This window comes from Prionailurus viverrinus, chromosome A2 (assembly GCF_022837055.1).
Source record: "Prionailurus viverrinus isolate Anna chromosome A2, UM_Priviv_1.0, whole genome shotgun sequence".
Lineage (NCBI taxonomy): Eukaryota > Metazoa > Chordata > Mammalia > Carnivora > Felidae > Prionailurus > Prionailurus viverrinus.
In genome coordinates, this window is record NC_062562.1 from 87,954,239 (window position 1) to 87,978,422 (window position 24,184).

The 24,184-nt window shown below is 35.0% G+C and overlaps 1 protein-coding gene across 1 annotated transcript in view; it reads right to left on the bottom strand.

The window, feature by feature from the left end:
- Positions 1–24,184, bottom strand: part of SEMA3E (semaphorin 3E) — a 238,235-nt gene that overhangs the window by 14,767 nt on the left and 199,284 nt on the right. Inside the window, exons 8-16 of the mRNA XM_047851082.1 lie at positions 23,667–23,781; positions 23,189–23,258; positions 20,086–20,230; positions 17,651–17,873; positions 15,067–15,158; positions 12,554–12,595; positions 10,501–10,667; positions 5,188–5,255; positions 3,495–3,634 (exon numbers count right to left, since the gene is read on the bottom strand). Of these exons, the coding sequence (XP_047707038.1) occupies positions 3,495–3,634; positions 5,188–5,255; positions 10,501–10,667; positions 12,554–12,595; positions 15,067–15,158; positions 17,651–17,873; positions 20,086–20,230; positions 23,189–23,258; positions 23,667–23,781 (1,062 nt within the window). The remainder of the gene's footprint in view (positions 1–3,494; positions 3,635–5,187; positions 5,256–10,500; positions 10,668–12,553; positions 12,596–15,066; positions 15,159–17,650; positions 17,874–20,085; positions 20,231–23,188; positions 23,259–23,666; positions 23,782–24,184) is intronic.

Here is a 24,184-nt window from a genome sequence, read left to right on the forward strand (position 1 = left end):
AGCAGTATCAAGCAGTATAAGGGTCGTTTTTCAGGTGTCATATTCTAGAATCTCTGCTATATAAGGGTTTCCATGTGCTCCATGTCCCAGGGCATCTGAAACTGTATTTAGCGTTCCAATTTCAGAAGGTTGTGTGGTTTAGTAGAAAGAACATAGACAGCTGGATTTGAGATGACTTTACTAGCAGTCAGTAACCAGGAAAGTTATTAAACATTCTGTGTTTCAATTGTGTCACATGTAAATCATGTCAAATAAAATGGTACAATCTATAAAATGCACATAGCAAATCGCTCGGTACTTAGACAATGATTAAATGTGAAGCATCTCAGCTATGGAGTCAGGAATATCTGAGTCCAAACCTTGGGTCTGTCACAGATTTTGTTTATGGCCTATACCTCTCTCACATTCCACATTTTTAAGATCAGGTTGATTACTTCTAATGTGCATTTGTGAGATATAAAAACAAAAGGTAAGTCACCTACCCACTATTGCAGCTCCTGTGTTCAGTAGATGCACACAGAAGGGACTTACCTATAAAGCCTCTTCTATTAAATCTTTTCCCTCAGGATATTATAGTAACTGATGCACATCTTAACTGACTAGGTCATTGAGTCTAGGGAAAATACTTCCTTATGAAGTACCTACACAACAGGCTTTCAATAAACATTTATGGAATTCATAAAATGTACAGAGATTGTGTTTCTTGCATGGAATTTAAGAAAGCAGGAGACCATAAAGTGCATCTTTGAGAAAACAGCAGTAATCCAGTCTGGAGCTAGGTAACTGAATTTCTAGATACTTTCTAGAAATTCAGCTATGTAGCATTTCAAAAACTTCATTTGAGCAAAATTTTTATCTACCTCAATATGTGGTTTCCAGATAACTTGAGAGGGCTGAGTCTGAATTTGCAGACAGAAGTTCCAGACTCAAAAATTTTGGTTCCAGAAAAGGAATACACACACACACACACACACACACACACACACACACACACACACAGTTTTTTACAATCCAAATTTTTTACAAAGCTTATGGTCTGACTGCAAAGCAATGACTTATGGATTGTAGTGTCTGTGATGGATCTTGATGGCTACTGTCAGGTGTAGTCTAAAAGCACTTCCATATGAGGAAAGAAATGGAGTGGATAAACTTAAATATATTATACAATGGTCAAGATTTGATAATAAAATAACTATCTGTCCATAGTAACTACCATCTATACATAAATGGTCTTTAAAAAAATTCTAAAAGCTTCAAAAATAGACTCTAAAATTTAGGACTTTTAAAAAACCCTCAGAGGACACACAAAGTTATTCTGTTTTGTGTATTAAGCATACACATCCATCTTTTTAAGAAGGTAGCAATTTTGTGCTTTGTTCTAGATTGTGAATAAATCAATATATATTGCTATGTATACAGAAACCAAGTATTATATTATTATTACATCTAATGCAGAGTAAATTCAAAATTTCAAATATCACTAAATACATCAGTCATGGAAATTTGAAAAACAGGGACTAAAATTTGGGGAAAGGAGAAGCAGATTATATTAACAATATGAGAAAGAAGCTTATAATTGAACATTGATGGATGCAGCATGTCAAAATGATTTGGAAAGGATTTCCAAATGAGGCAGATTATGGTGAGTTCCAAATTAGAAACAGAACATACTAAGGGAAGAAAACCACTGATGAAAGAATTACTTCTCTGTCTCCTGAAGCCATTCAACCAGAGGAGCTATAGAATATTCCCAGGTCCTCTCCTGCCAAGTGAGTTATGATGGAATTTAAAATCAAGTTCACATCAGATTTGTGGAATGGAAAATATTTTAGTACCAAATCAACAATGTATTTTAGAGCAATAGGCTGTAACATTTTTGGACAGATGTTTATTCTTATGACGTCATGAAAATTTAGGGGAATTTTCCTGTCTCTGAATGCCTTACTATATTATCTCTAAAAGCCTTTGTTGAGTGCCTTCCTCTGTAATAACTATCCCAGGAAACTGGGATTTATAAATTTAATCATCTTCCAGGATGTATTATATAATTTTGGACCAAAAACATGTAATACTTTTAGTTTCACAGTAGACTAGAAAAAAAAAAAAGGCATCAAAAGTCAATGTGCTGTACATTTGGAATCTATAGTTGATGACTTAATTGATTCACTTTCTATCTACTATGCACGTATTAACTTCTCCCTGGGTCCAAAGACAGGTGTCTAACATTTATTTCCCTAATTCAATTTGCAACCTTCTTTTCACTATGGAACATTTTGCTAGAATTCACCAATATCTATTTCCTTTTAACCAAATTTCATTCTATTTTCATAGTTCCACTTTTGTGAAAATTGAGTTCAAAGCCCACATTAGCATCAACAATGCTTTATCTGCCTTCACTAATTGCTTCATGCCCTTGACTGTGCCAATATACAAGCAGATTTCTAGACTTGCATAAAAAGATTAGCCAGTAACTGCCTCTACAGTATTCCTTATGTGTAATTTAAATGCTAGGGTGCTGAGGAGGCTCAGTTGATTGGGCATCTGACTCTTGATTTCGGGTCAAGATCTCACGGTTCATGAGTTCGAGCCCCATATCAGGCTCTGTGCTGACAGTGAGGGGCCTGCTTGGAATTCTCTCTCTTCCTCTCTCTCTGCCCCTCCCCCATTCATGAGCATGCATGTTCTCTCAAAATAAACAAACTTAAAAAAAAAAAACAGATTTTAAACGCTTCCTATTCTTACATCTACAAAAGCAGCCCAACTGATTCCTCTCTCATTTAGATCATAATAAAAATATAATCTCTATTAGTCAATCCACCTAAAAGGACAAACAGATGCGTTTCTTTTATTTCCAGTGGGCAATAATGGGACCCCTATGTTGAATTTTCATATGTGATTCAATTGCTTTATCAAACAAATGTTGCTGGTGTTGTTTTAATTCTATTATCCATATGTCTAAGATATACATGTTAACGGTGTTTGAATTTGTTATTTTTCTAGAACATTACCTTGGGTGATACAATTTAAGACTATCATTTTGACATGATACTAAAACCATGAAACTATGAGTACCTCCTGAATAAAAATCCAATTTTCAGAATCCAAGTTTATTTTATATACACACACACACACACACACACACATATACACACATATATACATATATGTAATTTATTTACATGTGTAGGCACTTTATATTTGATATATATACATATGTATATATATATTTACATGCTACTTATATACATATGAAAATTTTAAATATACACATAGGTTTTTATAGCATTTATAAATTGTATATACATAGAAATCAATGTTTGTATTTAAAAATTTTTATATGTATATAAATCACACATAATAAACAAATCCATTCTTTAAATAACATGTATAGCATAATAGACTAATTCATTTTTAAATACCAATAAATCATCATCTATTTACTATCACACACCATATGCAAGACAGCATGGTGTGAATATGCAGCTATGAATTACCTCCTCTTTTCTTGTGTCACGTCCTTTCTGCACAAACCAGATAACTTTGGCTTGCAACGATCGTGGGGTACATTCCAGCAAAGTACTGTTGTTCTCTATGCCATAGGCCAGTCGCTCTTCAGTCTTATCCAAAGCATCCCCTACAATATAAATGTTAATATTAACCTTAAGACTTAAATTTTACCAGTAATATGTTTAAAAGATTATTTATATTTCTGCAGCAAAGTAAGTATCTTTCATTACTTACTGCTAATTTCTATGCACAGTCACTTAAAGTAGTTATTTAGAGACATTGGCATACCAAAATCTAGGCTTTAAAAAGGTAGTGCAGGGTATGGAGAGGACCAGAAGGAAGTAACTGGGAGTGTGGGTCCAAAGGACAGGCAGTCAGTCAGAAAGTACGTCACTGTTAAATGCATGGAGAATCAGTGACAATATCCACTGATAAAGCAGGCAAGAGAAGGGGAGCACCAAACATTCATGTAAGACATAGGATAAACAAAATTCATGGTAACAAACAAAAATAGAAGGCAGAAATCGAGGTGATACAGCATTACATAATCACAAGCTTGAGTGAGATTTTGTCAAGGGATTGCACTTTATCTAGATATTGGGTTCCTGCATTAAGAAAACAGTACAAAACTGAACTACAGACTTCATGACCCACAGCTTCTTGATTATAATCTGTATCTTGGCCCAGAGAGGCTCTCACTGGACTTGAACTCTAATGTGCATATGGGCAAGTACACTTAACTGCAGTGGGGAATAAAACCAAGTGGACGTATTCACTGGTGTTTTAACCAGTATCAAATTTATTAACCACAACCTGGGATTTTTTCCCTTATGCCTGAGTCCTCCTCACTTTCAAAACTGACCCCTAAGTCTTCCTAGATGAAGATCCTACCTTCCTCCAGCCAATGTTCTCAGAGGCTTACATTCTGAACCAAACCCTCAGTCAGCCTTGGGTCTAGCGAACTGAGGCTGTGTAACCCCTGCACTGTGCATAAGCACTGCTGGTCTCCCAGTCATGATTCTTCATCTGTCACCTTCTGGTAAAACTGGTGATGCAAATCGCAGCCTGTTCCAACCACCAACACGGTGTGAAGAGTCAAGAGCATAGTTTTCTGTGTTGTCTGACTTCCTTACATTTGCTGGAGTTGCAATTTCCTCTCATCCTTTACTCATCAGACCACCTATTACCTTTCCTCAGAAACTCACATTTGCACCATCAGCCTGAGCTCTAGGCTTCCTTACTCTAGTGGAAGAGTTAAAGCTTTTCATTTTGTTTTATCCCAAAGCTTAGTGGTGACTTGATATAAGTTGGATCACTCTTGGAAAGATTATTGTAGGTTATGTAACATGGTAAAGATATTCCCAGGGTTGAGATGGAGACAGAGGTCCCACAAATCGCTGTGGCAGAATCTTTTCTAAGATTCCCCTGTGGTGAGGTCCAACAGCAAGGTTTCGTGGTGGTATACAGAACTTACTTTCCTAACTAAAAGTTCTATGGCCACATATAGTTAAAAATTTTGTTTTAAAATTCCACTATGTGGAAGAAAAAAAGAATACTTGCAGTAACATTGTTCTAGTACATATCAATCACAAAGAAAGTAAAGACCCTTTAAAAGAGTTCCCAGTGTCTCTTCACTGTACACCCTGAGTAACCCATAGCAATTGATTTTCTATGGATTACCGACAAACTGCTGTCCAAAGCATTGCTGAGCTGCGTTGCCATGCCGAACATCTTGTCTGCGGAACCGCCTGGAAGAAAGTAAATGTGCTGAGGAGATGTTCAGATTTCAATTTTCCAGACTTGAAAATACAGCCAACCACATAAAAGATTCAAGTAGTATTCTGCTACTGAAAAAAATTGATCAGTCATACAAAACAAGGGTAAAATTCAAGTTTCATAGTTTCCCATATTTTCATTGAATGTTATTCAATGGATAAGATCTACATTCAACTTCTCTTTAAGTGTCCATGTAAGTTTGAATTCTGGATCCTGAAACAATTATTTTTTTTTTTAAAGTTCGTTTCTTTTTTCAGAAAGAGAGAGCAGGGGAGAGGCAGAGAGAGAGAGAGGGAAAGAGAGAATCCCAAGCAGGCTCCATTGCTGTCAGCACAGAACCTGATGCAGGGTTCAAACTCATGAACCGTGAGATCATGACCTGAGCTGGAAACAAGAGTCAGATGCTTAACCAATTGAGCCACCCAGGAACCCCCTCCAACAATAATTAAAGAAAGCTCTCTTTACGTTTTGTTAAAAATCTAGTGCAACAAGAATTCTTCGGTTTCAAATGGGTGTTTTGGGTGGTAGGGAAGGTATGCCAAAAAGACAATGGGATTTGAGGCAGACTATTTGAATAAAAAATCATAAAACTCCTTCATATAATGGAAATGCATACAAAAAAGGTAAGGGTATTTGAACCCAAATATTTTGTTCTATTCTCATCATAATCACATAGCAAAAATATACTTAATAAAAAGAGATACACTAATAATATATTCAACTTACTCTTTTATTCAGATATTGTGTGTAGAGATTATCTGCCTCTATTCAATGTGATTGTGTGTTATACATATTTAATAGGCTGTCTTTCAAAACTGCCTATTAGATTTAGGATCACTTCTGGTGTATTGTCATATTTTATAGATTGCTTATATATATAATAAAAAAATAACAACATTCTTTATCCCTGGGGAAAAAGTTTATAATACAGATCTTGTTTTAAATTTGCAAGCACCTGAGGGATTAAACAATAGAAATTATTATTAGTACTGAAATTCTAAACTCAAAATTCTCAGTATATTAATTTAGATTAGAGATAAAAATAGAAGTATTACATAAAGGCAGAAAATACCACTTGCTTTTCTAAATCATGGCATTTCTTCAAGATTGAGGGAAAAACAGAAGGCAAAGCAGAAGTTTCACCACAGAGGGAGATGGTGAGGCTTCCAAAGTGACAATGAGATGCTTTAACCATATGCAATGATGAAATTTGAAAAAGGAACCAGATTCAAATCCCAATGCCATCACTCACGTGTTGTTTGATCTTATACATATCTTGTCTGTTTCTTGGTTCTTTCTGTCCCCTTTGTAAAATGAAATTTATCTAAATGACATCTAAAATCTAGTCCAGTCTCATTTTTTTTTTTTCATTCTAGGCTCTCCTCACTGCTCCAAATGATGATAATGGAACATCATTTCAAGAGATGGAGTGCTTTCTCACATATAAGTTCAGATCTTAGTTAACTTAAATAATAATAATACTTAAAAAAAATGGTTTAGGGGCACCTGAGTAGCTCAGTTGGTTAAGCATCCAACTTTTGATTTTGACTCAGGTCATGATCTCACAGTTTGTGGGATCTAGGTTTGAACCCTGTTGGGCTCTGCACTAACAACGGGAAGCCTGCTTGGGATTCTTTCTTCCTCCTCCTCCTGCTCCTCCCCTATGAGCACGTGCATGTGCTCTCTCTTTCTCTCAAAATAAATAAACATTTAGAAAACAAAACAGAAAAACAATGGTTTAAGTATTTCCTTATATTATAAGCTAAAGCAGATGAATATTTCCAATCAATTTTTAGAATTAGGACCTGTGTGCAAAAGCATGCTGTTTCAAAATCGAGATTGTAGATTAGAAGAATTTATCTTAAAAACATGGTATTTTATAAAGATTAAAACTGCCGTATGAATCATTCTATTGATTTAAATTGAAAAAACAACTTGACAAAAAAGGAGCTAAAATTAAAAGTTTTATGCTTCTTTATCGTGTTACACTAGCATGTACACAGCTATGTATAACTGAGAGCAGATCTGGGTAAGAATTATACCACTGTTGTTGATCTGTCACTCCATTCAGTATTGTTTTGGTCCTGGGAATGTAAAGTCTACTGAGCATTAAAGAATAATGGAGCAGGGGTAAATCTGTGAGATGGGAAATAGTTTCCACTTTGAAGAAATGTTGTATCAGGTTTATTACACAAATGATGTGAGAGTGAGGGGAGATGGAATCGGATAGTTCTAGATAAGAGATGTGGATAAGAAGCATGCAAAAGTTTTGTTTAAATTCACTGAAAAAGAATGCATTTTAAAAAAAGGTATCACATCCCCCAACAAGGTTTCAGTTCATTTTATGCTATCTTAATATAACTGTCTTTTATTTCAGGGTTTTAAAAAGACTGTAAGTGTTCAGGACTTTTAGAAAGGTTAATCAAAGTGGCCTTTTAGTCTCAAAGTCGCATATTTTTCTTATATCTCTTGCCACTTAGAAACTTTTTAAGAGAACACCGGAAATAGACAAAATGCGAGAGCAAGGGGAAGTAAAAGATTTAGCTTTATAACTTATAGTGTATTTTGGAAGACTATTTTAAACAAGTGGTTTGGATTGTGAATTAATGTTTTTTCTCTGTTGACTCATTTTCACTCTGTGAACAGAAAAGTATTTATTTTAATGACTAGTTTTCGATTTCTGCTGCTCGTCAGGTCTGAAGCAAAAACGACCTGCTATAAAAGCAAACTATTTTCCCTTAGTGTGCTGGAGCCTATCCAAAATGTTCTCCTCCAGGGGTGGATGATGGTTCAAAAGAATCTGACACCATGGAAAGATCTCCATTACATGTCACTGAACTGAACTAATTCATTTATGAGCACAGCTCCTGACTCAAACATTGTGCTCCTTCCTAAGATTTTGCCCCTTCATTTAACTTGTACTAAATAACTTTTTGTCCACCCTTTATAAATATATTATCAAGCTTGTGGATATCTACTCTAATAAGATGCACCATGTATCAAGAAATATTTAGCTTTGGAAACTGTTCAGTTAGAATTCATCACCCCTACTGCATGTTATTACTATAACAAAATACAATACTTGTAATTCATAAGTATTTGATTCAAGTCTTGCAAACATTGTTATTGTTGCTAATAACAATAAAATAATTAATTGTATTATTTTTGGTGAAATGACCTTTCCACCCTTCAAACCAGCTACTTTACTCCTAACCTATGGAAATACATGGTTTTCCCTGACCATTCTATGCTTTTTATATAAATTCCCTTTAACTAGACTCATATTTCTAACTACAAGACTGAGCTCAAAGGTTGAGTTATTTTGAAAATCAAATACTATATAATGGATATTGCACTTAGTTCAGTACCTTATACGTGGTAAGTGCTCAGTAGTGACCTGCTATCATTCTTATTTCCAATTCCATTCTCCACTTTAGGTTCTGATCTTGCAGCCAAGGAGTACTGACCTCTTGTTCATAGTCCTCGCACATGGTACAGTAGTTAGCATAATGGGTGAATAAATCATTGAACAGTATTTTTACATAGTAACATGGCTATATTCCTTAACAAGAGTTTTTAAATATTAATAAGCATTTGTACAAGATCCATTAATTTGCTCACTGTTTTTTTTTTAACTTTTACCTATTTTTTTTTTATTTTTTTTTCAACGTTTATTTATTTTTAAGACAGAGAGAGACAGCATGAACGGGGGAGGGGCAGAGAGAGAGGGAGACACAGAATCGGAAGCAGGCTCCCGGCTCTGAGCCATCAGCCCAGAGCCTGACGCGGGGCTCGAACTCACGGACCGCGAGATCGTGACCTGGCTGAAGTCGGACGCTTAACTGACTGCGCCACCCAGGCGCCCCAACTTTTACCTATTTTTGAGAGACAGAGAGAGAGCATGAATGAGGGAGGAACAGAGAGAGGGGAGACACAGAATCTGAAACAGGCTCCAGACTCTGAGCTGTCAGCACAGAGCCTGAGATGGGGCTCGAACCCACGACCATGAGATCATGACCTGAGCTGAAGTCAGATGCTTAACCAACTAAGCCACCCAGGTGCTCCTTGCTCAGTTCTTTAAAATGGTTGGTAAGTTTAGTTTACAAATGTCCCCTCAAAGTTTCTTTTCACTATCTGTTTATTACGTACTTTCATTAAGTATATAATGATTTCATTAAGTATATAATATATAACATTGGAGTGAATGTTAATGTAACCAATGTCAAGTTAACAAAACTTCTGAATTAGTGGCTACATTTATTAAAAATGAGATTCTACTATATATGTGAACTTATAAAAATAACAACTATATTAAGGTGGGTTAGATTTTTAAAAAGGTTTGAAGTAACCCACAGTGGAAGAATCAAAATTACTGAAATTAATAAAAATTAATTTTCAGTAAGGAAACTATACACAGTCCTATGTTTTTGCTTTATATTGTCTTCTGTCACTTGACTAGGAGAAAAAAAATTGCTTGTTCTATAATAAATAAAAATATCTTCCTTTATTTTGTCCCCCAAAGAATGAACAATTTCATACGGCTCAAGTGAGGGAAGATCTCCAACCTTCAAAATACTTTCTGGACTTCAAGATTTCCTGTTCAAAGTATACCGGGATTTACCTTCTCTTACAAGTGGCAATGACCTCGCTGAATTGTAGACATTAGATTTGGGAAGTCTTTAAGTACCTTTCATTTGTGTTGACTTAAATCACACATTTCATTAATTATACAGGTCATGCATTTGCCTAGGAGTTAAAATATTCACTTTCAAAATGAAATAAATGAAGACCAGCTGGTTGAGAGGACACGGGGCGAATGCAGGATGTATTTTAGAATTTATTTATTTATTTTTCTTTTAAGTCTTTGAATCCCTCATGTGTGGTGCCTTTCCATTTCCACATTTTAAGTTTATCCAAACTGGTTTCATGTCTTGCAGGAAAACCGTCAGGAGGGAGAAGAGTCGATTCAAACATGAGTAAAGAAAAAGGACTCAGCAGCACGCTCCACTCCAATCTCCACACAGTAATTGACAGGAGTTATTTTCAGGGAAAATTCAACTTTCAAAGCTTATATTATGAACAAAACATTACTATGACGGATTTTTTAAACAAAAATAACATGGGTATTTTCATGGAACGTGTGCAGAAAGAAAAATATTTTAAGAAATATTATGGGTTTTCTAAACAAGGTAAATATCCCCTCGAGGACTCTCTCACCTTTTTGCATGAGTGCCCGTTGGGTAATACCGGGAACAGGATATGCCATCCCAGGCACAGTATGGGTCTCGAGCCAGGCAGCAATCAGCACAAGCACTTCCATACATGTCACACTGATGAAATCTCACTTGGGCCACGGCAGAAGCAGATCCGATATACAGCTGTTGCTAGAGACATCAAAGAACAGAGAGGCCACTAGTAGAAACGGACAGAACTCTCAGTGATCTTCACCTCTGTGAGTATTCATTTAAATTACTGCAGTTACTGAGGATGGATAATGGAACATCAATACTTCCATTTTTTCTAAGATGGGAAATACTCCTATAGACCTGGAAGCTCGAGCAACAAAACTGCTTAACTGAGCTTGACAAAATTTTAGGAAGCTGACTCTTCTTTTGTTATCTAAATAGAAAGACTCATCAATTAATGCTGTAGGCCTTTTTAAAAGACCTGGGGGAACGTCCAATAACAGACTGGATAAGTAAATGCTCTTTTGTTGTTGCATCTTTTTTAAAAAAATTTTTCTTAATGTTTTTTTAAATTTATTTTTGAGAGAGAGACAGACAGAGAGAGAGAGAGAGAGAGAGAGAGAGAGAGAGAGAGAATGAGTGTGGGAGGGGCAGAGAGAGACAGTGCGACACAGAATCTGAACCAGGCTCCAGTGTCTGAGCTGTCAGCAGAGAGCCCGATGTGGGGCTCCAACTCACAAACTGCGAGATCATGACCTGAGCCAAAGGCAGATGCTCAACCGACTGAGCCACCAGGCACCCCTGTTGTTTCATATTTTAAACTGAGATGTAATTAACAAATAACATTATATTAGTTTCAGTGTATACATAATGATTCCATATTTGCATATTGGGAAATGATCAACATAATAAGTCTGGTTAACACTCTTCAACACGCAGGGAGAGTTGTTCTTGTGTGGTGAAAACTTTTCAAATAAGTATTAGGGTATTATTTAGTATAATCACCATGGCATACATTACATCCCCAGGTCTTCCTTTGTAACTGGAAGTTTGTACCTTAGGATCACCTGCACATTTTGCTCACTTCCCATCCCCTGCCTCTGGGAGCTGCCAAACTGTCCTATTCATGAATTCGTTTTCTGTTCTTGCTTTGTGTGTTTTAATTCCACATATCAGTAAGTTTGTATGGTTTTTGTATTTCTTCGACTTATTTCACTTAGCATAATGCCCTCAAGGTCCATTCACATTGTCACAAATGGAAGGATTTCCTTCTTTTTTGTGGCTGAATAATGTTCCAATATTCCACATATATACATCATTTTCTCTATCCATTCATCCATTGATGGCACTTAAGGTTGTTTCCATGTCTTGGCCATGGTAAATAATACTGCAATAAACATGGGTGCAGATGGCTTCCAGACTGAGTACTTTGTTTCCTTTGGATAAATACCCAGAAATGACACTGCTTAATCATATGCTGGTTCTATTTTTAATAAATTGAGGAAACTCTGCACTGTTTTCCATATTGGCTGTAGCAATCTACACTCCAACCAATAGTGTACATTAACACTAAACATTTAAAAGAGTAACGAAGATACACACAGAGAGAATGACATGGAATCAACTGTAAGATCTGTTGTGAAGTAAATACAAGTAGCAGAGCAATGAACGTTGCATGTTCTTGTTCGCCTAAACATAAATGGTTATTTATAAATAAATTTGAGGGAATATATGTACCAACTACTTCTGGAAAAAGTTTCACCAGTAACTGGTTCTAGTAAAGCGGAGAGGCGTTTGTGTTTCACTGCACATTCTTCTGTGTTACCATCATTACCGTTATTTTTTCCCTTAAAAATGTTAACAAAAAAATTACAGAATAACATCCTATCATGATTATAGAGGTAAATCTACTCTCATGTACTTTCCTCCAATAAGAGAAAATAAAGAAACCTACTACATGTAAACCACTATGTATTTTTACTAGAATACAACTGTAACTTGTTTATGTATAAACACATGTACTTATGCTCTTCATTCTTGCCTTTACTCACATATAGAACACAAACACATAACACACAACTTACTCTCTTTGAAGAAATCTCCATAGAAATAATAGGAACTGGATCCTGCAAGACATTTTTTAAAGTTGTTATTAAAGAAACATAGGAATATACCTTAATATGGTTGCAATCATCTGAACTCCTATTAGGTATGTGAGTGGTTCTATGCTAGTCCATAGCTTTCATTTTAGCAAATCAATAGGAAAACATAATTACATTAAAATATAGCTTTCTTTAAAAAAATCTTTTTAATGGAGTAGAACAGATATGTAAGATGAAAAAAGTAGTGGCTAATCTAAGTAGATTACCATTTGTTTCTGAAATGTAATTTTTGTATTTGGGTTTGAATATTACTCTTGTTTGGGAAACCCAAATATCTCTAAATAAAATAATAAAGGCACAGCATTCTTTCTTACAATTTGAACCAGTAGAAGTGAAACAGTTATGTATTTCAATTGGTGTTATTATTAGGAAACCATGTGATCTTTAATTGTTTTAATCCAAGTCTAATCAGAATACTTTTCTGTTGGGAGTTATTGTGGTCAAACACTATGAACCCAGGATGCTCTGAGAAAGATGAATAACTTCATTGCCTTAGAAATGCACCAGAGGAAAGAAAATCTATCACAACGTTGTGTTTTTTTTTTTAATTTTTTTTTGCAACGTTTATTTATTTTTGGGACAGAGAGAGACAGAGCATGAACGGGGGAGGGGCAGAGAGAGAGGGAGACACAGAATCGGAAACAGGCTCCAGGCTCTGAGCCATCAGCCCAGAGCCCGACGCGGGGCTCGAACTCACAGACCGCGAGATCGTGACCTGGCTGAAGTCGGATGCTTAACCGACTGCGCCACCCAGGCGCCCCTATCACAACGTTTTGAGAGCCTGTGTGTTATTTTAGGGTTGGTGATTAAAACTAGAGGGTCTCTAATGAGTACCACAACTCAGAAGGATTCTGCAAGCAGACAAGCAAGAGGCAGGTGAGATCTACACGATGGATGATTATCCTTCAAAGAATTATTTTTTGAAAGAGAAAATTTGATCCCGTGTCAATATTTTTTTCAATATTTTAAACTATAGAACACTTTATTCATGCATACATGCACTTATTTATTCATTCAAGTGATAATGTTTTTTTTAGTGTTGATATAAACAAGATACTGTGGGGGAAGGCTCCTAATATAGTAGCTATGGTCACTATTGTGAAATGAAATCTTACATAGAAATCCAATATGCAAGATAGACAAAAACATAGCTGCTCTGGTTGAGATAGGAACATGGTCAGCTTTGGGTGCAGCTATGGGGAATCTAATCTCCAGACAGCTAAGGTGAAATGAACTGTTTTTTATCAATAAAAATATTTTCATACATATTCATAACATACACATACAGTCAATCTTAATAATTTACAGACTGTTTTTTTTTTTTGCAAATTTTCTGAATTGCTTAAATTTATTTGTAATCCCTTCATTAATACTTATGGTGTCCTGTGGTCATTCATGGACATGTGCAGGCACACAGAAGCAATACATTTTAGTTGCCTTATAAGTATGACCCCAACACAGGTCAATCATTGCAACACTCTGCCTTCTTGTTTCAGCTTTTGTATTGTAAACAAGTGTCCTTTTGATGGTCTATTTCATGCTTTGTGTTGGCAATTTTGATGTTTAAAACAGCCTTTAAGCAAAGTGTTGAAGCACTGTATAGTGTTTCTAAGCTTCAAAAGGCTGTGATGTGCATTGTGGGAAAATACATGTGTTAAATAAGATTTGTTCAGGCATGAGTTATAGTGCTGTGGAACAAAGTTCAATGTTAGTTAATAAACTATATGTGAAATAAGGTGTCTTTAAATAAAAACACAAAAAGAACAATGCTGTATATTGATCAGATGACAAAACTGTTGTGACTAGAGGCCCACAGGAACGTAACCTTCTATTTCCCATAGAAGCATCAGTCAGTATTCACTAATTTAGTGTTCATGGTGATTCTAAAGACCATAACTGCCTTAAATATTGAGACTTGAGTCTGTGTGTGTGTGTGTGTGTGGGTGTGTGTGTGTGTATGCATGCATACAATTGCTTTTGTCATGTCTAATCCTTCCATTATCATTTTGCAGTTTTCTCTTTTTTAGTAAATTCTTTGTGTAATTGCTATGTTATAATAAAAGGCGATATGCTTATCATATCCCAACGTGCACAATATGAAACCTACTGCTTTGTCTGTGTTGACAGTACATTTGTAAAATGAGACTCTCCGATAATGATTCTGGAATTCGTATGTGGTATGTGTTATTTCTTTAAGTCACAGTTCATGCTAGCTAGGCTAATATTAGCATTTTCATTTGAATAGTCTACAATAATCAAACAGATGCATCAGGATTTTAAACCATTTCTCACTTCAGATTCACTCTGAATTCACAACATACCTGTTAGAAGAAAAAAAAAGTGAGCCAGCATCTTTAATATTTGCAACTCACTGACAATTGTTAATACATAAATGTTGGCTATTTCATTTCATTTTATTTTTTTACTAAAAATACCTTGAATATCTGAAGTTCTTCTAGAATTACTTCTTCCATTGATTCTGTTTCTTGGTTATAAATCGTGATTACTTTCAGTACAATTCCATTATCTGTAAGAAAGCAAAAGAAGAGATAAACCAGAAGCTTATCACAATCTGGTTTTCAAAAAATTAAAAACCATGCAGCACCTATGAATTTGAATAAGATTTGAGATCTAGATGTATGAAAATTTTACTCATTGTTAGTTAAAACAATATGACCACTCATATATTCATATTTTAAAATGGCAAAAAAAAAAAAAATAAAAAGGGCAAAAAATAACTGTATGTCTGGCTAAGAAATAAGACCAAATAATATGTAATTATTTTTCAAATAATGTGATTCAGAAACTCAATTAAAGACTGAGAAACCAAAATATATTAATATATATACAATTATATCTGGTACTATATTACATATATATACACTTTTAATAAGAAAAATGTCAGTATATACTACTGAGAGAACAGCATAAGTCCTCCCGTACTAATCATTTAACTTCTGTAATTATCAATAGTTTTATAAATTTAAATTCATAATTTAAAATTTCACCTAATTTTTATTATACTTGATATTCTGAGCTTGTTCTTTCCAATAAAAATTTTAATAAGACACTAATTTGCTTGTAAGAATAATGTGGTGTAGTGCTAAAAATAGCTCAGGAAAAATAAGCACTTTGAAGGTGCTGGTCTAAGAATTTCTATGGTATGTAAGCAGTTTGTTTAAAAATTACCAAATCATGAGGGTGGGTTAATAAAATTTGATTAAAATAAAATGAGTAAAAATTACCTATATAATACATGAAAAGGAATCCAAACTATAATTTTTAAGCCAAGAATACATAGCACCTTAAAATTATTATATCAAGCAAAACACAAAGATGAAACTCAAATTATTAATTTGCAACTAGTGACTTGCAATAAAGACCCTTCCTATATACAGTATTTTATACACACCCACACAATATTAAAGCACAGGGAAAAATCATTATCATTTGTGAGATTTTCCAATGTACTCACCACACATTCATCAAATATCTTTTGTGTTGAAAAGCTGTGGCTCAATATGATGGTATCCTTGAGTTAAAAATCATTTACATGATAGCATAAATATTTATCTGATATTTCTGGAATTCTCTCAAATAGCTTTGGTCAATCTAACAAGAAAGTATTTCTAAAAACAGTCTTGGACTGATATACTGTTTATGACCGGTACTTTTCCAGGTCATAAATATGTTAAAAATAACATACCTTTTCCCATGATTAATTTTTATCAAATATTTTTCTTACTTATGACTCTTGAAAAGAAAAAGCTCTATTAATGTCACTATGAGTGAATTCATGGCCAAGTAATTTGAAGTCTGTTAAAGAAACGTGACACTTTGTTAATCTTGAATCTGCAGTGCAGAGAATCATGAACATTAACCTCCTAAAATAAGGATAAAATACAGCCTACACCAGAGATCAATTTCTGCAAATCAGATGAAGGTTTCCTTACTGAAATCTTTGCTTTTTAAAAAAGTGTGAGTGGAGAAGCCCAAGCACCAATATTAGTATCATATTCTGGTTCCTGATCTAAGTATATGCAATGTCTCTGTAGAATTATGTCTGTGATTAAAGTTACGTATGGTAGGATGCTTACTCTTCCAAATACCAACTGCTATAGCAATGATTATAATGTATATAAAAAAAAATGAAACGATAATTTAAAAGATTTTTTAAATGTCTAGAGATTTTTAAAGTACTTGACAGAATTTTTATCTATTATCCAGATGCCAAAAGGTCCAAAGATTTCAAATTCTCTTCCACAAGCTATATGTATGGAATTGAAGTTATATATTTATTTGAAAATGTCCCTTTTCAGCATATTTCTTTGTTTTATTAATGCAGGATATTATAGCTTTGCTCTAAAAGTTTGCCTCCATTATGGGTAACAAATGCCCCATTTTTGTACAAATGGATGATTCTGATGGGGCCTGATAAGCAGTGTTGTGATTATAGACTCAGGTGAAGTTACTGTCCCAAGCTGTTTAACAAATCTTGAGACCTTACTTAACAGCCAAAGGCGGGAAGGGATCTGGGAACTGAGTGCAGAACCATCCTTGCTATGGCAGCCTACTTCCTCTAGGAGTTCTGTCTGGAACCAATGCTGTTTATGAAAATCAATTAATCCTAATCCATTTATTCAAGGATATTGACTGTGTATCAGGAATTATGGGCTGTAACCGCCTCAAATCCTCTCTTCCACTGCAGAGAAAAAGCAGTGTGCAGGGGCACTTGGGTGGCTCAGTTGGTTAAGTGTCTGACCTCGGCTGAGGTCATGATCTTGTGGTGTGTGAGTCTGAGCCCCATGTTGGGCTCTGTGCTGACAGCTCAGAGCCTGGAGCCTGCTTTAGATTCTGTGTCTTTCTCTTTCTCTCAAAAATAAATAAAAACATTTAAAAAAAGAAGTGTACAAATGGGCTAATGGATTAATAGATTTGTTGATAGGTTTTAAAAATATTAATAATGTTAATGATTTTAAGATTCAGTACATGCATCTCAGTACTTTGTAATCTCTTTACCTGTCCCAATAAACAAGACATCATATTGGCCATCCTCAGCTTCCACTCGATCCACTGCTATTTGTTTCAGGTTATATCTTCCATCTGTTTTTACCAGGATTGGTTTTTTATGGGCAGGTTTTATGGGCTGGTACATAAGTGGATGGCTTCTTGCAAATCGGATGGCTTCATCAGGATAGTCTTTGGTGGTTCCGTACCTCCCACCATTAACTTTGCTGGCACACTGCAATACAAGTGGATAATATTTTTGTCTTACGCATAAAGAGCAAATTTGCAATCAATTATGAAAACAATCAGAAAACTGGATGTGTTCAATGAATTAACTGCAGTTAGAAATACTTAGTAACCACATATCCTTCATTAGAGAAATAAAATCTGCATTAACAATTGCAAATAAAGACTGAATCATCCCAAACATGCAGCACTAGAAAAATACAGAAAGCAGTGATATCTTGGGAAAGTGAAGTATATTTAATACTGTACAATTTGAAGGTGGTAAAAATGAATATCATCATAAATACTGTTATTATTTCCCATTTTCTGAAATTTTTTAATTTTTTCACATTGTAATTTAAGTTTTGAAGATAAACCATGTATTGTTTATAACAGAGCAAAAGCCTCTTTGTTGTGCTAAATCCTCCTCCCGAATTAAGGATCACAACTGCACAAAATAGTTTTCCCATTATTGAGACTAAGATAATATGATTGGTGATGGTTTCAGCAGACTCACTGACTATACAATCTTGGTGCTGTAACAAAGAAAACTATTTAAATTCTGTCAGTGTATCGCTTCTCGGCCTTTTGGCTAAGATCAAGTGTAAATTCTGTCAGTGTTAATTAAGAAAAAAAAACCCTCTCCATTCTACTGTAATCTGCATGAATTTATATTATTTCTGTATGGATTCAACACAATAAATTGAGAAAGTGAGAAATATTTGCAAAAACATGCTTAAATTCTTAATTTATTGACTCTAAAAATAAATGTTCAACAGCACCTAAGTAACTTCTTGGAATACCTTTAAGTGTGTTGATTCATGCTTGTTATTAAGCACTCCCTTATTTCGTATATTTCCCTCCAGAATCAGCAGCAATTGCAATGATTATGTTGATAAAGAATTTTCCACTTTAGAGTATAAATACAGTAGTGTAGTAATCAGATTCTGCAAAGAGGGCATTTTTAATGGTCTGTTTTAAAATTCAGGTCATATTTCTTAATTTGGCCTGAATTTTTCACTGGAGTGTACTTACATGATACATAATTGGAAACATTCTGGACCAGCCTGGAAGCAGTTCAGTAACCAGTCACTTCCTCCAAATCTCCTTTAATACCATGTGGTTTCAAGAAGCATTTCCAGCAAAGCCACAGGAGTGGGTTTTCTCCATTTAAATTGTAATTTCAATCAATAGAGTGAAATAAAGTATACTTTATGTCTTACTGGAAGTAATAATTTTAAGCTAGTGAGAATGATTGAAATGGTAAAGCTTTACACTTGTTAATGGAGGTAAGGTTTGTTTCCACTTTGAATTTTGGCTCTGCAAAAATGGTTTCTACTTGACTTGCAAGTACTTGTGGAATGAGCACAGCGATGGGTTTTCACCAGCTGCTCAAGAAAAAGTGTAGACTTTTGACTTGTATGACAAGTTAAATGTTTGTTCTCCATGGTCTGTGAGCACATACAATGAGCTGACATTTTTCCAACATAGTTTTGCACAGGACACATGACACAAATTCATCATCATTGTCATCGGCATCATCGTTTTTAGATACACATGTAAGTAAAAGCACAAAAGCTTGGCTAATCAGGGAGAATGTCAGCAGCATGAGTTCACAGGTGAGTGGTGAAACTTCTGGAACTCTAGGAGCACTTTTGTATTGGCATTTTCCTTCTAAGAGCCAGGAAGGATGCTGAATGAGATGCTAAGTATACTGGTAAGGTAGAGAAAAAGCTTAATTCAGTGATGCTAAAGTGAGAAGAAAGGAGAAAGTGTGGCTGGGGGAACATGGAGGCTGACTCAAATATTAGGATGTGAATACATGGTAACTTTCTCACGCTTGGAAATTCTATGTGGCACCAGTTCCTCTGAAGAAATGGAGGAATAGGATACTCTCTTTACTGGATGTTTCTGTGTTCACCAGTTATCTCAAAAATAAATTTTCTTTTGGGGCTACTTAGCCAAAATATCAATGACAATCTATAATTTATCAGGCTGCTTAGATGTTCTCACTGTAGATTTTTTTTTCCATTAAATAAAAAGCGTACAACCAGATACAAGAATTGGTATTTCTTTACCATGCAAGTAATGAAGCACATTTATAGATGTAGAATTTCTTAATTGTTTAATGCAAGTTTTGTAAAGCATCTGAAACACTGAATAAAATATTACTAAAAGAGCCTTTAAAACCTAAGAATACTTTGTTCAATGTCTAAACTTACAGAACCAGGTCTTGGGTAAGGGACTTTTCCTTCATAGAGTGACCAGTGGTATTCAGGTCCTTCCTTATGTGCATATGGTCCATTAAAGGCTGCCCGGATGCTAGACATATGATAGACACATATTGCATGCCCCCTAAATATGTTACTGGAAAAAAAAAGATAATTACTATACTGGAGCTGACTAGCAGTCATCTAATCAAATCCTTCAGACTACAGAAATAAGGATAAAGTCTTTTGGATAAAACAGTTGCAACATCTTAAGTATAGGATATTCTACAAATATGAACTACTGCAATATTTCAAGTACTGGAACTCTAAAACTTACCGTTTCTTTACCTTATTACAAGAAACTGAAAATGGCACTGTTAGACTAAAAAAAGTGACACCTGTCACCTCACTTTATTTCTAAATCTTACATTGTGTCTTTATATTTTTTATTAAGGAAAATATCGCCTGAATATTTAAAAAGATTCATTCCCAAGTTGAATTACTCATTTTTTTAAAGTTTATTTATTTTGAGACAGGGAGAGAGCATGAGCAGGGGAGGGGCAGAGGGAGAGGGAGAGGGAGAGAGAGAACCCCAAGCAGGCTCCGTGCTGTCAGCTCAGAGCCCCATGCAGGGCTCCATCTCAGGAACCGTGAGATCATGACCTGAGCCAAAATCAAGAGTCAGATGCTTACATGACTGAACCACCCAGGTGCCCCTGAATTATTCATTTTAAGCTTTATCTCCTTGTATGCTGTTTCATATTCTGAGTAGACAGTGCTCACCTAATCACTACGCTGTTAGTATTGCTAATTCCGTTCAAATTTTATTTGATTTCTCAATGTATATGATTAAATAACAAGTTAAAGTCTCATGAAACTTTGGGACTTTGTTCCATTCTTCATGTTAGGTCATACAGGCATTAATAAGCTTGCAGTATGTTCCCTTCTCCAGTGACTTCCAGGTCACTGAAACTGCACTAGAGTGGAAAGATGACTGGATTACACTAGATTAATTTGGGGAAAATGACTTAAATTGTATAAAACTCAGAATCTTTACCTCCAGAATTATCAGCAATTAGAATCATTTTTTTAAATAAAACGTTCTACTTATAAAGGATAAAGACACCAGTTGACTACAATGAGTTTTACTGGGGACATTTGTGATAAATTTCTGCAAAAAGGACATTTTTAAATAATTTGTTTTAAAAATCTGGCCATATTTCTTAATTTGGTATTATCTGAACAAATTCAAACATTTCCCCAGCCTCCTCACTGTGAGAAGCAAAATAATTAATGTTTGTGAAAGTGCTTTCAACACAAAGTTTCAACAACACATAGTTCTTTATAAACGTAAAAGTTCCTATACTCTGAGACACCTGTAGAGCAGCAGTTATGTTACTGTCTTAGGACATCAATTCACACATTTTATAACACACCTTGAAGCAATTGGAAATGCCTCCAATAGTGAGAAAACCAGAGATAGTCTCCCAACTAAAGTGGCAATAAACCTTTGATCACTATGCTACAAATATCAACCTTTAAGTCAGGTAACAGCTGGGACACCTTTTCCTCAGATTTATGTAAAAAATGAACAGTCAAAATTGAAATTATGGGAAAAAATAATGTGTTGTCTTTGAAATCTAGACAGTTCCATTATGCTATCATTTAGGAAAGTACCGTACAAAGTGATCATACTAACCTGTGGAAAAACTATTCTGGTTATCCCATAGCTTTTATTTATTATAAAACCATGGGATTAGAATGCAACATGTAAATTCCTTACAGGCATGAAAGCGAAGATGAAGTTAAAAAAAAAAAGTGAGGACTGTGGACTGTGACAACTTCCAATCTACATTCACTAATTTTCTTTGCATCAAGGAAGAACTGATAGCAAAATTGTTTCCATATTTCTCTGCTGAAGAGAAGGTCTCCTTACAATTGCACAATATTTATCAAAAGAACTTTATTATTTTTTTTTCAAAGTGACCATAAGAAATCACCTGCTGAAAAAAACAAACAACTTTGTGGAGAGATCGAGAACAAACAAGGTAAAAATTACAACATAGCTGAAGACCAGTGCAGTGCAAAAGAGGAAGTGAGTTCTGGCATTCTATCCTTGTCTAGAGAATTGAGGGATATTCTTTACTTCTCATTTAGAATTGAGGGATATTCTTTACTTCTCATTCCAGTCATTCGGCTCCAGTCTCTCCTATCTGGAAAGACACACTCAAGAAATTATATGTGTAAACTTTCAACCAAAACTGATGCTAGTAATATTTTTTCATTCATGTACTGCCACACATGAAGTAGTATTTCATTTTTCCCAACACTCCTCAATGGACATAAAATAAAACATGTTAAAGAGAAAAGTAATAGATTCTAGGCCCTAAACTTAAACATCTTATTTAAATTTAAAACATGGAAAGCAAATCATAAATACATGTTCTCTGTGAATCCACATAGGACTGGGACAGCCTGAGTAAGAGAGTGAGCATAAGAGAGAGTGCTCTATTTAAGAGCTCTTGATAAAGGAATCAAGGAGTATTTCTTATAGATGGCAACTGACAAGTACTGGTGAACTGATATAAACCAGTGTTGGAAGACAGTCATTTAAAGCAAGAGAGGTGGGTAAATAAAATCATAGTGATGGGACCCATGGATTCTGTCAAGGTATAATCTAAAAAGCATAACATCAGAGAGCCAGAGGAAAAACTTCCAAAACTGAGTAACAGTTGACAAAGACATTTGAAAACCTGACTCGGAAAACTATATGACAATTAAAGTAATTATTCTACCCTCTATAACCCAAAACTCGGATCTTATAAACTATATGAGAAGAAAATCATTCTATTGTAGGTCAGAGAGGGAGGAAATTAGGATACTGAGCACAGAAGGATGCTGGGGTGCTTCAAACAGACACGCAGATCTGAATTGAGATCATGGCTTTAAAAATGAAAGAAAACTTGCAAACATGAGAACAAAGAGAAATTGGTGACATAAAAAAGAGACAATGACAATGACAATGGGTCAACAGTATTTCCAACTTACAGACAGCATGAAAGGGTAAGGCATATTTTGTTTCATAATGTTTTTATTGACCATATGCATTTCTCACCTGGTAGTGTTAAAGAGTCCAAATATCACTGGGTTCTTAGGATCTCTGGTATGTAGCAAGAAAATATCCTCTGAAAATTAAAGTCCATTACATTAGTATTTGTAGTCCTCTTTGCATGTAAAGAAAATATATTGACATAAAGTAGCTAAGAATCCATTACAGATATAAGATATCAATGTCTTTCCATACACGGTCACACGACCCTGACCAAATCACAAAAAAGCGAAATACTTGGCTATTCAGGATGACTCTGAGCTGGGCCTTACGGAAGGAACGAGGTGCTGACTGTAAGCTACACAGAGGGATCTCCTGTTCCTGCAACTCCTTTGACCCCACCATGTGGACCTGGCCAAAATGAGAAGAACGGAAACTTGCACACTGCAGGAAGCAAGTCTCCATAAGTTAGATAGTGAGGGTTTATCGAGGGGAACAAACATCAAAGGGTAACATTTAATTCTTTCAATTCAGTAAGATTTACCTAATTCATCAAAATATGTGTCAATTCCATTCATTCCTGGTACTGAGCAAACGAGTCTTGCTTTGAGGAATGTGCTCCACTTATTGACCAGTATTCTCTGTCCTCCTACATCATTCTGTGACAAACAAAATCATGCAAATGAGTACCAAAACAACTTTTTAACAACAAATTTTGCAATATTAAACAGGCAGATGGCAAGAGTTGTAGCTTTTTTATTTAATCTGGAAATTGGAGCCTAATACTCAAATAATACCACAGATGCATTTCCCCATAAACATTCTTTGAGATTTCCACCTTCCGCCTGGTTAGTATATTTTTACTCTGTCCGTTAAATATACTTTCCAGGTGTTAAAGAATGCTAATAGACTGGTGTTTCTTATATAAAGCACTGGTAACGGTAACCTTCAATATTATTTTATTGATAAATACGGTATCATAATACGGTAACCTTCAATATTATTTTATTGATAAATAATCTGCTTATCTCAGAAAAAGCACCATTATTTTTTTCTTTTAGA